Source organism: Dromaius novaehollandiae, chromosome 2 (assembly GCF_036370855.1).
Source record: "Dromaius novaehollandiae isolate bDroNov1 chromosome 2, bDroNov1.hap1, whole genome shotgun sequence".
In the NCBI taxonomy this organism is placed as follows: Eukaryota; Metazoa; Chordata; class Aves; order Casuariiformes; family Dromaiidae; genus Dromaius; species Dromaius novaehollandiae.
In genome coordinates, this window is record NC_088099.1 from 12,135,311 (window position 1) to 12,158,370 (window position 23,060).

At 38.5% G+C, this 23,060-nt stretch overlaps 1 protein-coding gene across 11 annotated transcripts in view; it reads right to left on the reverse strand.

The window, feature by feature from the left end:
* The window catches only part of DIP2C (disco interacting protein 2 homolog C), a 328,593-nt gene that overhangs the window by 92,753 nt on the left and 212,780 nt on the right, over positions 1-23,060 (reverse strand). For all 11 annotated transcript variants that reach the window (XM_064505765.1, XM_064505764.1, XM_064505770.1 and 8 more), the window contains 5 exons: positions 17,483-17,614; positions 16,019-16,138; positions 14,851-15,048; positions 4,472-4,563; positions 419-529 (listed from right to left, as the gene is read on the reverse strand). In XM_064505765.1, coding sequence (XP_064361835.1) covers positions 419-529; positions 4,472-4,563; positions 14,851-15,048; positions 16,019-16,138; positions 17,483-17,614 — 653 coding nt within the window. The remainder of the gene's footprint in view (positions 1-418; positions 530-4,471; positions 4,564-14,850; positions 15,049-16,018; positions 16,139-17,482; positions 17,615-23,060) is intronic.

The following is a 23,060-nucleotide window of genomic DNA, read 5'->3' on the forward strand; positions in this document are numbered from 1 at the left end:
CATAACTGCTTCAAAGTAGCCTACGCAGCACCAGTGGTGTTATAACATAGCTTGGGTTGCAGGGACAGGTGGAAAATCTAGCAGTGGCTGCCAATGACTCTGTCAGTGGCCAACATCAGACTGCTTTGGGAGGCTACAAAGATAATCCACCTAAGGCTGGCAGAGCTGGTATCTTGCAAAGTTTTCCTTTCCTTTTCCGGACAGACCTGCATTTGCTGAAACTTGTGGAAGCACAGCTTGAGATTTTCCATCACACAAAAAAAAGTGACTATATATAACTCACCACACAGTACTATCTTTGTATCCTCAGATCTAGAACTACTTAGCCACAAAAATGTACTCAAGAGTTATGTTCAGTTCTGATCCATTCTGACACAAGTTTTTAAGTGCAGTATAGAGGAGAAATTTACTTCCCTACCTTTCTTGTAAGTGGCACTTCAATAGGGACAGGGACAACTTCCGCAAGCAGGCAGCCATAAAATGCTACCATAAAAGCAGCAGGATCATTGTTAGGAAATACGAGTGTTACCTGAAACAGAGAGAGAGAGAGGTTAAAGATTTTCTGCACTGCATGTTTAATTACAGGTTTCAGCTAACAATAATTGGAGTTTCCACCTTTCCTTTGGAGAGAGATTATTACAGAAACATTTCTATGGTAAGTACCCAAATACCTAATGACAGAAGGATGAGGAATCAGGAGCAATTTATTCTGATAGATGTTCCTTTTGTTAACATTTTCACTTAGGAAATTTTCACTGTAGTTAAATATTTTCATGCTACATTGTTTTCTACATCGACAATACCTTTCATCTGAGCCTCCATTTACTGATTGCTTTACAGGTGTGAAATATCAAAATAAATGGAACTAATAGACTTTTTACATTCTAATTTAATAATTTGCTTAAAGTTATTGAAAACAAAGTGGATCTGTGACCAAATCAGATTATGCAGACTTATTACATCATTTTGTCAATCATTCACACATTATTTTTTGTCTCCCTATGCTTTGTCTCATAGAAGAATTTTGTTTTAGGATTAGACCGTTGTCAAAGTATAGAAGTTTCTGTGTATTTAGTGTTCACAAACAGTTGATATCTGGAACAGCAAATGTCACATCCAGAGCTGGCAATTACAGTAGGCTAACCTAGACCTGGATTTGTTAAACTGCACTGCTTTAGCTGTGGCTAGCAACTTAGATAGAAGAACTCTAAGAGAAGACAAAACATCATAGCAAATCACTTGTATGTTCACTAGATGCCCTTCTTCCTCCCAAAATGTGCTGAAATGTCCAGCTTATGCCTATGGACACTGCAAGCAACGTCTTTAGATCCTTCAGGGACAAAGGAGCAGGAGAGCACTGTTGAATTGAGAATCTGGGGACTTTATTTACAGAGTCCACACCTCTTCTTGCAAGGGCAGGGAATACTAATGCAGTCAATTTTTAGTTAATGACTTCAGTGGCTAGATCCTGTCTACATTTTTATTTTGGTTCAGTCAGAAGCACTTTCTCAACTCATGTCTTCAGCAGCTGTAATACAGCTTGTGACTCTGTCTTACACGGCTGACTGAAGTGGCATGCAAAAGGCACTGTGAATAGCTTCTAGCTTAACTCTTTTGGGTCTGTGTGCAGGATCGGAGTGTATTATTACAGCATCTTAAAATTTGCTAAATCTACAAGTCCTGAGTTTTGACTGATTTGACATCTGTAACAGTTGTGTGCTTCCATCTCTCAAAGTAAAAATATCCGTGTTTTCACATATGCTCCAAGGTTCAGCTATTGTAGATTAAAAGTGTTTCCAGTGTTTTCGTATCATTTCAAATGTCGTAGCCTCCCACAAGTTAAAGTAGCTTGATTTCTTCAAACTAGAAAATCCCCCAAACAATTGTGTCAAGGGGATCAGAATATTTTTATTTTTAAGCTGAAGACTGAACTTTGGAGAAGTCTAGAGAAAATTCATAGAAAACACATTCCTACTTTATTTGTAAGCTGGCACATGAACCCACAGAACTGCCTGAGCTGTCTGTATACATTCTCCATGCACATATCATCAATAGGCTCAAGGGTGATGCAAAGAAAGGGATTTTTACTAGGTGCACCGAGGGCATGGCAGAGTTTACTGAACCCAGCAAACATCTGTAAGATATGCTGAGTGATCCCCAAAGATACCTTGGGGACTGTCAGTGTTTGTTGGTTTGGCTGGGAGTCTTTTCAAAGGAGCTGACAGAGGTGAGTAACTCTCACTTAAGTCCAGTGGGACTATGGCATTAACTTCCCCCCTAAAACCCATTAATCACTGACAGTCCTGTTCCAAAGAAATAAACAACTTGTGTAAAAGGAAAAAAAGGGTAAGGCAGAAGGAAAACAAACTATATGATGTATATTACCAGATGAGGGTCTGCTTATTTAGTAGATATTTTAGAGGACAAGCTTAATTTCCAGGCAGCTGTCTGGGGTGACCCAAGGTTAAATTTCTGAAGTCACTATAAAAGGCAAATGCAGTTCTTGGTGTACTACAGTTATATCAGAATCAGGGAATCAAATGCAAGTACATTCACTATCTTTTCAGCTCAGACAAAGCAAATACAGAGCGATGTAATAATAGTCATGAAAAATAGAGATTGTACAGACAGAAGATGTTTTTAAAGGGGAAAATGCCTTTCTGAATTTTAGATAATATTAACACAAGGCAACAATTTCACTCTCATTTGGAAAAGACCACAAATATCCACGTGTATTTCATTTACTATTTTAAAACTACCTTTAACTGTTGTCAAACAAAACACATTATTTAGAATAGAGAGCCTTCTTCAAGGAGGTCAGAAAGCTTTTATGTTATTACAACAGGAAGAGAGAGTAGAATAACTGCCTGGAACATCAGATGTACAATAACACCTCATCTTCAACACGAAGTTGATTTAAATGATCATGTTTCTGTTAGGCAGAGATGGTAAGCAAGGTGTTTTTACAATGCAAAGCATATGCTTTCAGCATACAGCTATAAACATTTTTTTTCACTGTAATCTAGATGGATTTACTTCAGAAGAATTGCAATTTGTTCTGTGTGTGTCTTGCACTCTGAATTATCCACAAATCCTTTCTTAATGTTAGGAGATGTCAGTGGTTGCTGAAGTAAATTAATACAAAGACAGGCAGTTAATACACTATAGATAGAGAGATAGGCACACACATATTGCCCATTTCTGAACTTTCTTCCTTTTACAGCTTTCTGGGTGGATTCTTTTGATGTACACACTTGCACAGTTTGTTTCTTCCACTGTTGCTTAGCTACATAGTTGTAAATCAAGTAAAAGAGATTCTTCAGATCCCAGCCCTGGCTAAATGCCACTGTAGGAAGCAATTTAGATTAAGCATCTAGAGACTCTGCAGTTAAATTCTTCATGATTTATTTCTAAAAGAGACACAGAAACGATTGTAAGGCTTGATTTTTTTTTTAATTCTTTCTTTTTTCTATTGGGAAGCATTAATTGCATAAATGCTCTCATTTTTGAAGCCCTAAGAAATGTGTAACCTAAACAGACACATTTCTTACATGTAGTACAAGAGGACCAAGAGAATCAACAGTCCAGGAATTGCTACCAAGCACCACAAGACGAAGACTTAGTCTCACACTCGAACCTCTAATCACTAGGTCACGACTAAAATTTGCATTTCTGACAGACTGCTGCATATCTGAGTATCCAGTTCTGGGATCTCTGTTCCGCGGCCCAAGGCCAACCTAGAACGAGGACTGTGGGAATTTGTGTGATGGCACATTCTGGCACAGAGCTAGCATGGGCCAGCTAGCATGAGGGGAGCAAGGTCAGCCAACCTTGACGGTGGAAGGGGTAGGAGTGTAAGCCAGTAAACACCCTCTGGAGTGCACAGCCCTAGGCTGTTCTTGTCTTCATCTAACAGCTGGAAGTGTTAGCTCTGCAAGCCTTCCTCTATCTATTCACCCTGATTCAGCCACTAGCGGTTGCTGAATTGCAGTCAAGAACAAGGAACGGAAATATGCTCCACGTTAACATTCAGCATAATTTATTTATTTAATTGAGTGCCAAAATGTGCTTAGTGTGTTTGTCTTTGTCCTCCACAATGCTTCTCTTATTTCTACCATCTCAACAACTACAAAGTCTTTAGTAAGAAAGTTTTACCCACATGACACCTCCACGCTCTATAAGCAAGCTTAGGCTAAACAGACTGCTGTTCTATGTCCAAAAATCACTTTCCATAGGAAAGTTTATTGCTGACGTTGCCACAATTCCAGTTACTATTCAGCAAGTACCAACTCGTTATTTATTGTGCAATTCAGTACGTATCTGAATGATCAGCCTTTTTCTGAATAGAAGGCAGATTTCACCCCCCACCATTTCACCTTACTAGTTTCCGCTGAGCACCCAAACACCTCATCCTCACTTCATCAACATGTAATTTGAATTATTAGTGATTAAAAATCTTTGAAATACTTACCCTGTCTCCAGGCCGTACCATTGGTTCTTGTTTTGTGCCTAATTTATGTAGGATATTGTAAGCAACCTTCATACTTCTGGTCCAAAGTTTGCCTATTAACGCAAAATTTGTAAAATTAATTTTAAAATTCTGCTTATGTTTTAAAGGATTACTAAAGGAAAAGAATACCTTTAGAGTGAAAAACCTAAACAGTGAAGACATTTATATTAATCTTCTCACTAAATATGGTATCACTGCTGGAGCTAGCGCACATACTGTGAATATATTTAAATGCACATCAGAAACTTTGTTTGAACTTTCTTTTTCAATATAGGAATATTTTTTAGAAAAAAAAATGTAAAAATAGTTTTCTTCTTTATTGACTTGGAGAAAATTGGATCCGGACTCCAAAGAGCTAACTGCTAGAAGTGGTTGGGATGTTGTCAGGTCTAGGCAGCTTATTGAAGCATCCTTAGCTGGAGCAAGCCGGCCAGGCTGCATCTCAGCCAGGCAAGGAAGCACCACCTGAGGGCACCACCCAGCCGACGTGATGGCACACTCCCCACCAAGCCACCAAGGAAAAAGAGAAGGCAGAGACAAGTGGAAAAAAAAACCCCAACACACAGGACACCCCACAGCCAAAGGGGCACACCGAAGCAGCAGGGACCCTCTGAGCCTTAGCACATCATTATGCTATGCTCTGACTTTAACTGTGGGCCTTCCTCCGTTTCACTTGGTTGGCTATTTCTTCCCACCTGCTCCCAAGCAGCCCCTTCCCTTGTTCCATTTCACTTGCCCCCAGTACCCTTCTTTTTACCACCTCTCTTTTCCCTTCCTCAATTCTTCATCTCTCCATCTCTGCACTTAGCTAATCCTTATCAAGACCTCACCCCAGTATTTTTTAAAGGAAAAATGATCTCCTCAAGAGCATGTTGGCCATGTTCTGTCCCTTCCCTTAATCCTTTAAGTAAGCAGCATTCTCTGACTATGCAAGGTCTTTCAGACAACGTCTTTGTTACTTCCCCTGAACAATACCTGGCATAATAGACTTTGTTCTTTGTTGGCCCTTATGTTCTGTCTTTAAGTTGTATTCAGTCTGACAGTAACGAATCTTTAATTCATGCCAGCCAATAACTTAAACGATAATCGGTTCTGACAACAGATTACCTATGGGGTTCAGCAGTTCAGGCTCCCAAACAAGCGGTATTGCTATTTATAACTAACCCAAGCAGCTGTTATACCAAGTTCCTCCACATCCTGGATAAAAAATGCAACGCTATCATATGATTTTTAAGAGCAAATTTGAAGTAAATACAAGATACAATGAGAAGGCCAGATTTTCTTTTTTCCTCTTGAGGAAAACTGGAAGGGTCACTACTGCTTGTTACTGAGGAAGTACTAAGGAGAGGAGCAGTCACTTCTTATGAAAATGGTAAAATTGTATCATCAGGGTTGAACCAGACTATGTTTTGCAGTTTTTAATTTATTTAAAATTACTCCAGTATTTGGTGCTGAAGTGCCTGGATGTACATTAAACATTAATGTAAGCGTGTAAACATTAGTCAATCCTGTTGCACTGGAAATTCAGCAGGGACACATGAGTACATCTGCAGAATTAACCCTCACAAATATTTACTGTCAGGATAGTAGAACTACCTACATTTCCTTGAAAGAAAGTCTTTAAAAGCATCTTAAATTTGACAAGCAAGTAAGATAAAAATAAAGAATTCTTCAGGAGACAAACATTCTTTTTTCTTACACCTTTCCAACATTAATGTTTCAGTGATAACAAACTTAAAAGAGCAATTAATAGTGATACAGAATTTTGGAGAATGGAAACCAAAAGCCTGGCAAAAGATCAGAATTGCAAGAAAGAACCATCTTTACACAAAACACTTTCAAGCTTGCATGGACACTGAGTTTCTAATCCCTTTCTTGAGAGACAAGGGGCTGCTCTGAAAAGTTCTGTTTCAGCTATGGGGATTAATCCTATTGCAAGTCTTAAATTTGCATTTGCGACATGTTCACACTTCTTGCATATACCAAATGTGACATCTTACATACGCTATTTTCTTCAAAATCTAAACACTGCAGGGCTAATGACATTAAAGTATTTAGATGCTCTCCTTCAAGAGTTCACCAGTGTTACAATCACCTCCACATAAGTAATCTAATAAAGGCAGAAAATAAGTTCTCTCTAAGGTTAGGAAAAGTTTATGGGCTACTTTCTAGTAAGTATTAGTAAGCATAGTAAGCATTTCTTGTAAATTATTCAGTCTTTCAGTACATTTTATTCCAGTTTTGTCATGATGCTCCTTTTACTTCCACAATTTTATCTTACCTTCTAAACCAGAGCATACAATGCTGTCTCACTACCTCCTCACTTTTCTGTGTAAATGCACTTTGAACTGCACAGAATATGCCATTAATGTTTCCTAATATTTAATACTTCAGAAAAGACTGTTCTTCTCCTTTACCACCTTTTTCTGCTCTGTTTATCTGCATTATCAGAGGACGAATTATCCCAAAGTTGAAATTCTTTATCCTTTTGCAAATCGTTGGACAATTAAACTAAGTTAATTAACTGCATGTGGATAAGGGTATGAAACTGTGGAGAATGGGAACAAAGAAGTTAGTTTGCATTCAGCTCAGAAGCAGCTGAAATATACGGCCTCTCCTGTGACCCTGAGAAGTCCCCCAACCTATGTCCAGCCTTTTGGACTCTGCCCGCACTTGGCTGCCGGTCCCACTGCGTTCCAGCAGAGACAACACAGTGACGGAAAGGAGGAAATCTTTCAAGTAGGTAGAGCAAATTCTACGCAGATCTTGAACTGGATCGTGTTCAATGGGAAACCAGTAATTTTTCTTCATAACTTCATTCGTAAAAAAATGAGCTCCAAAGTGAGCAGTAGTACAGAAGCTGAAGCCAGGAATGTATGAATCACTACGGCCAGATCTGCGACTGATGCTCAGGGCACAATCTCCTGTCCAGAGGCAGACAGAACTGTGTTTATTTTGCCACCTTGGCCCTTTGGCCTGCCAGCGTCACTGAGAAACACAAAGGGCTCCATGACTGCAGGATAAAAGCCCTCAATAACAAGGATGTTATAAAGAAGGAAATCTTTGAAGTATTTCCTTCCTTGGTTCTGCCTAGGTTGCAATTCAGTGCAATTCTTCCTTTGCAAACTTGGCGATTAGACATTGCTGAGAAAAAGCTGATTGCTCAAAGCTCTCCCACAAATCCAGATGATGCGGCCTTGCCTTGACCTCAATACAGTGCCACATCTGCACCACAGGAGAGGGAAGCGCTGGCGAGGAAGCCAGCTGTGCTCCGTCCAAGGCTGTCACTGAGACAGTGCTCACCACCATGGGGCCGATCCTTGAACGGCGTGAACTTTGTCACATGGGCTACAAAGGAAATCTTGCTGCTCCTGGCTGCTGAGGATGTGCTGCCTTTGTCCGCAGCTGGAGAGCAATTAAGCGCAGGTCTTCCTCAGATAAACACGCTGTCACTAATCTTCTAATTACTTGGCTCGAAGACAGGAGGGCAGATGTCAGAAACTCAGGCAACAGTTTCATTTAGTAGCGACTTGACTACTACGTGTTTTAGCTTAGTGGCAGAGCTACTTTTTTCCCAGGGAGACTCAGTCTAGTTGTAGTAGCCAGGTGCTCTCTGCTTTTCCCGCAGCCGTGGAGGGCAAGTGCCAGTTGAGAGTAGTCCCCTGGATTACCACTGGCACTTCCAGATTGTTCCCACAGGTGAAGAACAGAACTTGTGGACCTTCCTCTTCTTCACCCCCACCGGCACCCCCACTGCCCCGCGGTCCTTCCGAACGATGCTCTAGTTTGCCTCTCTGGGGACGCCGAACTCTCACAGGATTTGCCCCTGCCTCACTCACTAGCTCTGGCATCCGCTCACCAGGTCAGTTGTACATGAAAATTTTCTTGAGTTTAAAAATGAACAGTTGATATGTCATTTAGAGTGATATGGGTGTCTAGTGCCATTTTAACCACCAGGGTATCCTGCCCGGCCTCCAGCTGCCAACCCAGAAGCGAGCTGGACTCACACTGATCCCGTACTGTATCTGCCAGTCACATAGAGTCGCATCGTGGGTAACTCGAGATGCCTATGTTTAAGCACCTGAATTACTCCCAGTTTTCAGTCCCAAAACGAACCACTGTTCAATGTCCAAAGAAGAGAGTCCTGAGTCAATTTTGGAAACCAAACCAAACCCTCCAACATTAACTTGCCCCTCATCACTACTACAAATTAGTCCTGATCCCACCTTCCACAAAAGTGTGAATTTTGGTGTTGGTTTCTGAGATCTTTTATACCTGTGCAGGATGGTAAGAAATTAGCTTTCCTCCGTATCTGTCATTCTCTAATGTACTTCTAATTACTAAAGCATTTACTGAAGAAATAAATCTTTTCCTTCTAAAGATGAAAAAGGATTACTTCTTCCTTAGCCACTGCTGTCACTTGTCCAGAATATGTGTCTGGGCATTGCTGCCAGACTTTCAAGTCCTAGAAGTTCACGCAGGGATGCCAAGTCATTTTTAATATTCTTTACACATTTGCAAACTAACTTCAGTGTTCCCAGTGCATAACAGCAAGTATCAGCAAGTGAGTGGCAAGGCAGCTACGTCTCTGAAGCTGAGCCATATCCTGCAGACGGCCTACACACAGATACGCTCGGTAGGACAGGCCGAAAAAAACCATCTCACTTTCTAGCAGCTGTGGCGAACTTTGTTAACACCTGTGTGAGGCAAGTTACTTTTGCTGCTGGGATTTTGATTCAGTTGCATGGCAGCAACTCTACAGCAGTAACCACATGCCTTAAATTACACCTTTTATCAATCTTGTTCAATGCTAACAGCCTATTCAGAGGGCAGTATCTGTTACCAGCTAAAATTCAGTAAGCTGGAGTGAGTTAATAGCCAGTCCCATCTGGTTAAGCAACACATAATGAGGGTAAAGGAAATCACTAGGTCTTAAAAACTGTACAAAAAGGGATCAGTTGACAAAAAGTATATGCCTTCCACATGACACTGAAGTAAAGCCCCTTCTCCCTTCTTCATAAATGTGTAGAAGGACTATACATTTGTGTTGAATGTAAAGAAGGTTATAAAAGAAAAGCTTGCATCAGAGAGAAAACTTAGAGACAAAACAAACCACAGTCTATTTCCTTATTATATTCAGTATGCCTTTCAGAGCCACACAGCACTAACTCAGCAAAACCAAACCAGCGGTCGCTTACCAATCTCCGTGCACAGCAATTGTGAGACTGCCAAAGTTCAACTGCAAATAATTTTGTCAAATATTCATTTCAATATCACAACATGACATTTCTGATATTAAATAGAAAGAGAGTATTAAACCTAGTGTAAATGGCAGGCTTGATAATGCTATGCAGGTAAAGGGGCACATTTTTTGCTTTGCAAAATAATAGCCGCAGCTCTGCTGCTGTGTTAACCCTTTCCTCACAGGCTCCTTAGATTCCTCCTGAGCACCAAATGAAGAAGCTGCTTTTGGGGAAAAAATACAAACCAAGAGAACAAAAATGATGTACTGCAGAGAATAAAAGACTCCCGGCATACACAGAATAGAGATAACTGGTATTTAGAGCGCCTGATTTTGCGATCTAAATCATAGTCTTGTAACACAGACTTTGTTTAATTTTCTGGCTTTTTATTAAAGACGTAAAGGTTTAAAGTATTAAACAAACATATCGCTGATACCTTATCTTGGGGCTTGAACCATGAGTATTCAGCAAGTATATCTGCCGGCTGAGCTAGAGAAATAACTACCTCTGTGAGCAATGATTCAGAGGTAAGGATAGTTGGGCTATGTAATTACTTTGTGAGGAGAAGAATCTTGATTTCCTCTCTCTCTTCTTGGTAACTGAGAAACCCCTGGCCTAGGAGGCTCGCGCGGCAAGAGGACCTGGGTGGCTGGGGCTGCATGCCAGCTACAGCATGGCGTGGGGTTGGCCCTTCAGTCTGTTGTTACCAAAATTTCAATGGCTTCAGGGTATCCCCCGGATGGGTTGTAGCACTTCTGCTAAGGCATCATGACTTTGGCCTCAAACTATTAACAGTGATGTTGTTACTTTTTTCATGGGCAGTTCATTTTAAAAAAAGCCAATTTTTAGGCACTTCTCTCTCCATAGGATCCAAATGGATAAAGAGAAGATAATTCTCTATCCAGAGAGCTTTCTCTGCTCTTTTCTCCCACCCCTGTCATCTCCAGCAGGCCTCTGATGTGGCAAACATTAGAGCTACTGAAAATGGTTAAAAAGCCCCAAAATTTGTTACAGGAATTGTTAGACAGAGGAAATGAGATTCTTTGACTCAGACGCCGTTAACTGGCACAAGTTTGGCTGTTTCTTATAATGGCTACAATTAAAAAGCTCAAAAAATCAACTCATTTCCAAATTACTTTCAGCTTTTTACTTTTTCTCCAGGCTTTCTAATCCTTCTTGGAATAATCACTTTACCAGTAAGAAAAGTGGCTGTGATAGCATACGTACTATATGGGATTTTTATTGTCCTATACTTTTGTTTCTTCTCTAGAAGAAAGCATTAAGCATTTCATTATTAATACCAACAATACCAAACCTAGGTGCCTGACTACTCTGATTAACTTTGTATGAGCAAGAAATTGCCTTCCTTTTCCTCAAAGTATATATTAGCTTTCTAGTCGGAGTTCAGACTTACATAAAACCCTATAAAGACATCTCTTCCCTTATCTCAGACATTTCAATTTATTCAGATTCAGTGATTTGATTTATAAAGGGACTGTGAGGAACTTAACTAAGATTCTCCACTTAACCAAGTTCCCAGAGGGACAAGATATTTGAAAAATAAGTAATATTCATAGCTTCATTCACTAGGAAGAGTTTTGAGTACATTAAATAAAAATTACAATTTGGGTGCTGAGAAGAACTCTGAAAACTGAGGCTAACTGCTTCAAAAACTTGCTTAAAAACAACAACTTAAGTCTGGAAAAAGCTAAGCTATTCATTTTTTCTATCCACGGCACTCTGAGACTGAATAACCTCTTTAAACTACTTCTCTTTACAGCACAACAACATATCATGAGCTATAGCGCTGGCCATTTAAATCCATTCTAATTGTATCATATCCACATCAGCCACTGCAACATATATAGGGAAATTCATTCTAGTAAATGAGACACGTATCACACAAGATGGTCATTTCATACCAGTCTACCACTGTCTACTATGGCATATGGAACCTTAGCTTACCAGTCAACCCATTCTCAGATTTCTCTAGGCAGGACAGCAAAAGAGTTTTGAGGAAAGCTTTGGAGAAGGATACTTTTTTGGAGAGCTCCTTTTCAGCATGTAAGGCCACCAAGGGGGAGTATGAAAGTGTCTGAAAAAATTAAGAAGATTGTGATAGAAGTTGAGGCCCTGCAGGAGAAGAGGAAACTACATGGGCTAAGGACAGAGTGTGAAGGGCTTTGAAAATGAAGAAGAATTTAGTTTTTAGAAAACAGACAGTCAAAAGTCAGTGAAGAGATATACACAGATGAAAGAGAAAAAGCAGTTGTTCAGCAACCACATTCTGAGTGGATAAAACAGGCAAAACTGCATTTTTCAGGCCCAGAAAAAGGATGCTGCAAGAATCAACACTAAGGTGAGAGATGGGAGGAGATTTAGCTGGGTAGATGAGAAGAAAGGTCTGCATTTGAAAAGATTTGCCTCCAAAATAACCTGCAAGGTCTAGACACAGAATGGCTGTACAAAACTGAAGAAACGTTCAGGTCATTTAGTCAAGTTATGGCCTGAGTGACAGGCAGAATGGTAATATTGTCTACAACAATCAAGAAAGGAGGAGATAAATATGCTTGGTGTTAAGGGAATAAGCCCTCTTACTTAGCTATGATGTGATTTAGCTGACAGCTACAAATCTGTCACAGAGACAGTCCCAGAATGTAGTTTTGAAAGAAGGATGTAGGTCTGGAGTAAGCAGGTAAATCTATCCATGTAGAGACAGAGATTGGAGATGTTGATGCATAAGAGCAAAAAAAAGGGATCAAAAGACACCATGCGGGATCTTCCTCGGAAAGTTGGAGGAGTAACAAAGAGGATCTTCATAAAGGCATGACAGGGTAAAAAAGAGATAGAAACAGAAACAGTAAAGAGAGGATAAATATTCAAGGAGAGGTACATAAGTGACTGTGTAGATAAGAGGTCAAGGAATGAACCTCTAGAACCTTAGAATTATTTTTTAAAAAATTCAGTATTTGTCAAAATAATGAACATATGACCCAAGAAAAATCCATGTAATGATGTTTCCTTGAATTTGCAAAGAACCTGAAAATAACTGTGAGGTACAACCTCGGAGGCTACTGGCAGTTACCAGGGTCGACATTTTAAAGTTTTTGTCATCTGGTCATAGAAGGCACACAAGGAACGGAAGTGCCACATTAATACCATACGGTAGGACTGTCGGCAGGCTCATCTTTCAAAAGTGTAGTCTACCACAAGGGTGAGTGGAACTCTGCATAGGGATAAAAATTCATGCCTATGAGTGTCTTTGCTGAGTTCAAGACTTAATTTCTATTGATATTCATTTCTAATAATGCCATGCCAACAGTTACTAGGAAATATTACAGACCCAACAGCTGGCATAGTTATACCAAAATCATCCATAAAATCACCAATAAAATGGCAGATGGCTGTAATGTTAATTATATTTTAAAAGCAGTCACCATTTAAGTAAAGAAAACTGTTCTGTTACAATGAATTAACATTTTTCATGAAGAAGACTATCAGCTTGAAATCTATCTAGCAGAGAAGAGTTCACTAAATCTCTTATGAAATGTTGTGGCTTATAATTTCTTTTATCTACAAAAACAAAAAGTAAAAAAAAAAATTGATTTTTTTCTGACCTCAGGAAATGACTAAAAACAGTCGCAAAAATGACCTCCTAGAGGGCTGCCAAATGGTAGTACAGAAAAAATGAGTTTTAGTCCCATTTTTCTCAACTTAGAAGAGGGGTTCTGAAAGAGTTAGCTTAGGAAGAGAAGCAGGCCAGGTGAGCTAGGTGCATGAGCTCCACAGGTTGATTTGTCCAGCTTTTCAGCTCTTCAGGCAAAGCAGGACATATGCTTAGACTCCTTGGACAGATTCCCATATTCAGAAATGGTCTGATTCTCAATAACATCTTCATTTTCTTTCCTGTCCAATCTATTTAGAGCTTCAGTAGATGATATGAATTGCTCTTCTGTAAAGATATAATTGCAAACTTTAAAATTCTTTCCCAGTTCCAAGTAAATGTCCTTAAGGAAGAAAACACTGATCAACAGTGGATACTATGTTTGTCCCCTAATTCAAGTGACTTTTTAACTCTAGGTACCTGAAGGGAAAATGTTTTATGCATGACCTTCAGTAGAGTTCTGTTATGCTTTAAAAGCCTTTAAATATATTTGCAATCCCAAACTTGCAGCAAACATCTCTTCAGCCAAGGACCATCATTCAGTCTAACTCCTAAATGGAAGGGATCACTCAGCACAGAACAATATAGACAAGATGTCTATATTACACCATGTAAAAATATTCTCTGCACCAAACTCTAGGTCCATGAGAAGCTAGAAATAAAAAAAGCAAAATCATTTTTATATCCATATCAGTAACATACAAAAAATGTTCTAACTTGTTTTCAAAGTTTGACATTTGTCCATAACAATTCCTTTGAACATTTCCCAAATGTCCCCTGCATATCTCACAATTAGAAGCTAAATGTGAGTTATTTGACAGAGATATCCTTATGTTTATCTCCATTTGGCCTTTCCTGGTTGCAGTAGACTGTCAGGCAGTACACACCAAAATATATCAACAAAGCAAGACCATATTGAAATGTATCCTGGCAAATCTATTGCCAGGGGATATGTTTTTTAATTGTACAACTAAATACCAGGAAGAGTAATTCAAATTCTAATGTCAGCAGAACATGGGAAAAATCCTATTTTAAGTTATTCGGGAAGCTTTGTTTACCAGATTTTGCCTTTGCAGAACAAAGCCTGGGAAATATCCAAGGTGAATGGATTTTCAAGTTAATCTTCAGTAAAAACTGCCCTACTATTTCTATTTAAAAGGTGGTTTTCATTTATAATCTGTGATTTCAGGGAAGTATCAGCTTAGATCTTTTCCTCTTCATGAAATAAATCATACCACCACATCTCACAAATTCCCAATTGGACACCACCAGCTTCAGAACTGTTTTACCCTACTTAGAAATGGAATAGATAGAACATTAGAAGGCTTTTTCACTATATATATGTGTATTTACTATATATATACTTATATATATGGGTGTCCACACACTATATACTATTATATAAAAAAATGAGAAGTTTGAAGAGTGCTTACCGTAAGTGAGGATATACAGTGGTTTCCCATTAGTGTCCATAGTGGTTAGGCAAGGAGCTTTCGGTGAGATGGTCCCCCATCGTTGCAAAGCTGCTTCCAGAGAAGGCGGCCAATTTGTAACCACACCTAATTGTTCCCCACGCATGGCCAACATCTGAGCTCCTTCTGGCTTTGGCTGGTTTGGATCTGGCTGTTGAACTTATGATTATGAAAAGATATACAGTTACCATGTAAATTCTATACCTTGTGTATACCTGTGTAACCAAGAGAATCAGTTACCTTTGCAAAATATCCTGAAAATAATGACATGTTAGAAGGTATTGAGAAGCTACAGAGAAATACAATAGAATAATTAAGTTTTAACCCTAACAGGGATGAAGCAACTGAACCACCTCAGGAATCCATGTGCTTATCCTCACACCAGCTCTACAAGCAGAGGAAGAAACTACTGAGGCAGCATGCATAGATTATCTTAAAAATAATCAATCTTTTTTTTCCTAAGAAGAGATGGGGAATATGTATTCTTAGCAAAAAAGCAGTAATAAAATAAACTGTAGAACCAGTGAAAAACTGTACTCTAAGTCATTAACACATCCACTTAAGTCATGTTCTGTTACAGTGCTTTCTTGTAAACTGCTAAGAAGACTATTTGAATCACCATACTGTGGAAAATCGTAATTGTCAAAGCCTTGAGGTAGGTTAAGAAGCACTGGTCTTTTGAAAAGAAGTTTTTCATTTATTGACTTTATGCTTATTTCTTTTTTACATTTAATTCATTTTTTCAATGTTTCTCTGTTATCAAAGGATATGTAAAACATCTAATGTGCCCCTTTACTGACAATATTTTTCATACTGATATTCAAAAGAAATGGCTGTAACACACAGCTGAATGTTCTCGGAGCAAAGCTTTCCTCCACTCTCTCTTATACTGAATTATACAGTTTCACTGCAAGCATAAGCACAAGTGCAGCAAACAACAGAGACTTGTGATTCTACTGCACTGTGTCCACGTTCATTACAAGCAGATCCCACTAAATATCAGTATTTTTCAGTACTTGTCAATAGCAGGAGGGCTATCTTAGCGTTCTAGAAAGTCAGTGTAGAAAACAAACATTTTACAGAGTTGTAATAAGAGATCCCAAAACCTTTTGAAAAACAGTCATTTTACCTTCTAACAATTCCTCAAAGTCATCTACAAAGAACTCTCGTAATGGTGGTCGTTTGGGCCGTTTTAGAGTATTGACCAGCTGCTGAATCTTTGCTGACACTCTGCTGCTCACTGGTACTCCTGCAGGACAGGGATCAATGGAGACATCAGTCGACCGCTACGCTGAACGCCACCAGACGTTAAGTGGGGTAAGAAAAAGGCTAGGACTGCAAGGCCACCACAACTACAGTTTCATGCCATACCGTGACTGTGACTCAAGTATTCAACATTAAGACATTAAGATCATTTCAGCAAAAAGGAACAATGATGCCTAGTTTAAATAAAAACAACAATATCATAATTTCAGAGTGAGCTTGCAAAGTTAAGAGAGGAAACAGCACATAGACTGGGGGAGAGAAGCACAGCGAAAAACCCCCTCCCTACAGTAAATGTTGAGAACCATAGAGAACTCTTCTGGGTGGCTTTGGTGATGGTCAGTGAGAAGACAGGCACTGGCTCTCCCTGCAACTACTGGTCATACCAACACTGTCTGACTGGAGGGCTTCCAGCAAACCTCAGCAAGGAGGATGGGTCATAGGTTCTGCCCCATCATTTATTCTGGCTTGCCTTTTAAACTGCAGTGGACGTTTGTCCAGCACCCTCTTAGCCATGGCTCACATCTTTGCATGATTTCAGCATGACACTAGTCATTAGCCTGCAATCTCCAAAAGGAGTATGCTTGCTCATACAGCACTTTGAAAAACACCGTTCTGAAAAGGGGCATGGGAGATGGGGCATTTTATAATACAACCCATCAAACACCTCCCCCTTCCTTCTTCCTGGTAGAGCACAAAGCCTCTGCAACATCCATGTCATCTGCTCTTGAACTAATAGCTTTCTCCCACTGCACTGCAAAAATTTCAGCTTCCTACCCTTCCAGAAGGTTGGCTCCAACACTTTTACAAAGTGATTTTTAGAGCTGAAGCTGTTAAGTTTAGATGTAAAACACTCGGTCATCAGTTCCACACCTTGCTGAAATACTGTTTCATATGTTTTAGAAAAGAGGAGCGCTAAATAAGAAAGGGTTTACAAATAACTGTTTTTCAAAAAAAATATACTCAGAAAATAAAACTTCCAACACACGTTACTTTTCAGGATGTAGCCATCTTAGTATGTCACATTCTTTGCCATTGAAAAGACAGACTAGCTATAACCAGACAGCATGATAAAAGCAGATCTGGAGAGGTTTGCTGCTTTCGTTTGCTAAACAATTTCTATAGGGAATCAGCTCTGATGATCAAGAAATATTTCTCCAGGTTGGCTTCATGTATGCCAGTTTATTTTAGAACTAAAAAGATGCTGTAATTTTGTTTGTACATGTTCATAAGTGAAATGTGCCTGGAAGAAACAAAGAGCAGATGTATACACTAACCACTAGAAAGGTTACAATACTTAAAAAGAAAACAGTTTTGCTCTGTGACATACCATCACCAGTTTCCATAAGTTCAGCATTTCCATACTTTGGTGCCACCCGTGCCGTTGATCCTTGTGGTCTTTCTACTTGTATTGAGTGTTCTGAGGTGTAAGTGGTAACATCTGGAGGGGCAGAATGATTTTCTGTGAAAAATAAGTTAAAAGGTTTAGCCATGTCCCTCTAGTGTTGCAGGGGAGAAAAGCGAAGGGGAGAGGAAGGGATACCATTTGTATTTTTTTTCATCACTCAAACAGGCATTAACGTTCATGCACACAATGAATGTATAGAACTATTATGCACAGCATGGTTTTAATATATGAATTTTCCACTGATGAAAAAAGAGGCTGTATATCTGCAAGCATATAAGCAATAGGCTAAAAAAATTACACAACTAGGTTGTTGGTTTTCCACTAACATTTAATTTTATACCAAGTTAAAGTTTGTGGAAAAGTTCAGATAGAAAAAGACCCATACAAATACACTTCTGGTAGATTATTGCATCAGTATTTCAAAATAAAAAGAACACAGCATGTTAAGTCAATCACTTGCAAGTGTCAATGCATATCACTTTCATAGCCTCTGCATTTTGAATTTGACAATTTTAGTTTCGAAAGAAATTTGTTGCATATTAGGAAAAAAATTTAATCACAGCAGGGATTAGGAATTAGGGTTGGAATGTAGGGGAAAGAAATAAAATGTAAAGAAACATGAACATTGTTTTCTGCATGGACACTTGTCTACTATTTTTAGACAGAGCTATTTCAATTCTTCCGCATAACAAAGACTTGCCTTCCGAAGGCAAACACAATTTGGTCTGACTCATGCCATCACTACTAAACAATTCCATAAAACTAATCTTTCTCTTTCATACCCTGATAACTCAGCATGCTACCACAGTTTGTTTTCAAGTCTGAATTTATATTACCTACGTATTTGTACTATTTTTACAGGTTGTCTCATGAATTTTTGTCCAGGTTTTTAACAGCACTAGGGTAGATGGAGGTAAATACCATAAGCAAATAATAACTTCTCTATTTATTCACATTAACGATCCCCAGCAGCCTCTGAGAAACAGAAGACAGGTCTTCATACTGCTGCCACTGAAGTGAGGAGGAACATGCTCCATTTAATGATAGGATAAGAGTCTTTAAAAATGCAAAAAATGTGGAAAAATTTAATCTGGTTCCAATACTATTTTCAAGATACATTTTTATTAAATCTCTTACATGCATTATGATGTTCTAACTTTACTACAACACTGACTTGTACAGCGAATTCCACCTGAAATGGATAAAAAGAATTTCCACAAGTCCTGAAGAACTTTTGAGCACTATAATTCTAGTGCATTCAATCCGAAATGCATGCACCATTAACAGAGATAATTGATTTTTATGGCTATACATACAGGATGTAGTTGGCTATATTATATGACTGTTTTGGATTACTTCTCATTTAAAAGTAGCATTTGATGGATAATTGTAATGAAAAATTAAGACATGATACTAATGTCTATAGCTGTTATTTAATATTTACAGTCATGGTCACCATAAGAATAGACATTACAATGTCTTCATTTTAGACATCTTGTCATTTGACAAGTATTCTAGTCTCAGCACAATTTTTGGCCTTTCTTGGTAAGTGGCAGCTTTTTTATAGTGAATGATTGAATTACCCAATAACTCAGTCAATTAAAAAATGCTGATGTTTATCTTTTTATCTTTTACTTATAATGCAGTTTTGCTATGCAAATTGGGGAGGAGATCATGACTAAGAAAATAATTGTACTTAGTCAGCTATTAGAAACATGAGAAAGCATTTTTGAAGTTAGCTGCAATTGTTTACAGCTTTCCAGTGAAATATTTCCATCTTTCAGACTTTACAAAGCAAATCAAATTTTAGTTCTCCTTAGTTCCCCTTTAGTATCTCCTTCCAGGTTTTAGCACTGGGATGAAATTATTTTCATGCATGGGAAAGAAGACGTGATCCAAAGCATCACAGAGCAGAGATGCTCTCCTTTCAGGTCTATACGCCTGTGCCAAGCAAGGTGAAATAAAATGGGAAAGGAGCTTCTGCTCTTTTGGAAAAGAGCTTCCTTTTGAACAAGCAGCCCCGGCACTTGAAATTATCCAAAAGGAACCTCTCTTCCCAATGTGGTCACCACAAGCTGGCCACAGAGTTGGGTTTTAGCATCCCGGCTGCCGATCTGCTATTTAGAGTTCTATTAAGATGAATCCGTATCCAGCATAAGAGGAGAACTAACATTTGTCTTGCCCTATTCCTTTGCAGTATCTGCTTAGCAGATGCCTTATCATGGCCATATCTACAGCTGTAGGTTTCATCAATTAAAGTTGCAAAGCCTCTGTCAGTTCTCTTCTCAGAGTCCGGCCCGGTGAAATCAAAGTCCTACAGACAAAAACGTGGTCTGAATGACGTCTAAAGAAAAAGTTAACAGCAGTTCTGTGAAACGTAGCCTTTATTTAAGTAGAACAGTCAACTCAAGGTCTGACTATGGGCACATTGTGTAGAGAGATGCTTGGGCTTCATGTCAGGTAACTCGAAGCACTGTTTGAGGTTTAGTTACGAATAATGATCCTGACACATCTGTTGATTAAAAAGTAGAAACTGTGACAGCTGCATGACTTCAAAGCATTTCCTCCATCAAGCATACATATTTGCATCACCCTCTCTTCCCGTCTCTTCCAATATTCTTGCATTAGAAGATCACAGACTGAACAGCTGTTTCCAGTTATGACTCTCCTCATTTCTGCCACTGGAGTAATATAATTTACCCCATATTATAAAAGTGAGAAAGAACTGACAATTCACAGCACATTCATGTAGGTATAGAGTGTGTATACTGACACAGATCCATGTTCGAGGAGAAGCGAAGAGGTGGAGGAATACTTTTCAGTGGAAGTTTCGGAAGCACATGTAAGCACTACGTAACTGGAAAGTCTCCAGGAATTCAAATTGCATCTCTATAATACTGTACTTGAAGAAAACATAGCCTTTTCTCCCTGGCAAGCTGGCTCCTCTTGTTGTTGGCGAAATGGTCTTAAAGCCAAAGTCATACCTTTTTCCATCAAATAGGTTTTTTCTGTATTAATGTCCAAGTTATGGAGAGTATCATAAACTAGTCTTCCATATCATAAGCTAATATACCCCCTCAGAACACATAGGAATTTTAGGGTTGTCAGAAAACCATCAGTCATGCCTTATGGCACATGTTTATTAGAAACCTATGTAGCCTTTAATTTAGAAAGAGGCCTTTGATTTTCAAATAGAAACATATTTGAAGCATATAAAGGCAACATTAAATATGCCTACAGGATCAAGATTTTGTAGTGAGACTTTTAACTCTTTAATCTGCATAGATTCAAATTTACAAGGTTAGGTAAGCACTGTGTGATCATCATTAGCCACAAATTTTCTGATATACTGATATATATATTCTGATATATATATTTCCGGATATACTTTCTCTCCTTGATTTTGATATACATATATATCCAAAAAATGTAATATAGACAAATGCAAGCTTAAAGACTCATATACCTTAGAAATGTATACAGTACTGACCCAAACATGTCCTGAACATTAGGTATTTTTCACATATTTCACTGGCTTGACCTCTAAGTTCGACAATTATCCAATACAATTTTCATACCATGTCAAACTCAAGATTCTTCCTGTAGTTCAGTACAGATGCTTTAGTGTCTTAAATTTCAGAATAAATATTTAAAGGAAATCTATCCTATATTAGATCTTTGGCCACAACAGAGCAGCCCCCACTAAATTAAATGAACAAGATAACATTAAAAGCATGTAATAGTTTATTCAAATGATCTAAATGATCCACAAAGCCGAACCCTTTATATATTTTAGTCAAAACTTTTCATCAAATTCCTTCTCAGGACTGCATTACTGTTTTTAAATTGGAAAGATCTCCCTTCGATTCTGTGATGAACTCTGGAAGTCAAATTCTAGTTGAGATGAAAGTTGAGCCTTTTTTGTTCTTTATCATTAAAGGTCTTTACTACTGCCCCTTGAATTTGTATTTAGCAGAATTAGCATCTCTAGAATATGACAGTTTGCCCTTCATATTTACAGATGACTTCTCTCTTGTAGGCTGATCTGTCTCTAGAGAACACCACCACCTTGGGCTGAACATCAAGGCATGGGAATACACACTCTCTGTGTTGAAGATCACATTGTCTCAGAAGCTCCAGTGGAGATTCACAGAATAGGATCATTTTTCTCTCTCACTTTCTCTCCTATCAAAGAGGATTACTCATCTATGATCACTGGCACACTGCTTTGTCTTAACATTCATCTCTGAAATATCAAGGTTATCTATGGGAATACTTCACATCTATTACCTGCTAGATACAATTAAATGCAAAATCCACCTCCTTGGATTGAGAAGAAACAAGAGCCATTTAATTTCAAATTCTTATGACATGAAATCAGACAGCAACTCACTTATGAAGAAACACACCTTATAGCTAGCACCTGTCCAGCTTCTCTTACTTTTTTCACTGCAACGAAGACTGATGGTAACCTTATGATCACAGTCACAATCCACATTTTAACATGTGTTACAGTTATTAGCAGATATTGCTAAGTTTTTATATCCGTACGACCTTTACGTTACTACATCACAACTGTTGTCCACCTTGCAACACAATTTAAGGTTTCTCATCGTCAGAATAAAATAAAGATATGTATACACTGAGACAGGCTTAACTGCTTTCTTCAAAGGACAGATCTTTCCAGTCAAAAACAACAGCAAGAAGAAAAACATGAAAAAAAGAAGTAGTATTTTTCCTCTTCCTCAAAACACTGACATCTTAATTTAGCTCTATAAACGCTGTATTATTTACCGCAAACTCAGAGTGATTATAAAAGAAGACTTACTGTGCCAGATTTAAAATTACTGAAATGTCACATTATAAAGTAGCTATATTTAAAGACACATTAAGACTTGGTGTGTGAGTAATGCAACCTTTCAGAGTTTGGATAAATTTAATTCTTTATGCTATAATTTCCTCTAGCATTTCAAGATGAAGTCACAGAAAATAACCAAATGCAGTGATTAATGTGTTCAGAAGTGTGTGCTTTTCTAAAACAATGTTCTGAGCTATTCATTTAACATGATTTTAAGAATACAACACATTCTTTTCCTGACTGCAATTTGGCACTTCTAGAGCATTGGTTAGAGGATTACTTGTCCAAAAATACAGGTGTTACATCAAGCAGTGCTGACAGTAGAAGAAGGGATAAGGGCTACTGCTCCAGCACATGAAATCAGGAACAGTTAAGACACTTTTATGTACCTCTTTACACATATATACTTCAAAAAGAATGATCTGTTGAGGAAGAGTCGCATAAATTTTTCCATTAACCTGCATCTGATATGGGTAATAGAACAATAGCAAGGTTGCTTTGTCTGTTCCCATACAGATTTTCAGCGAGACAACTCCATACACAGGCCCAGCAAGAATGCACTCAAATCAGACAGAGGAACAGTAATTCTCCAAGCCTCCTTTGATAAACAGCAGTTACTGGAGAATGAAGGGAGGACAACAA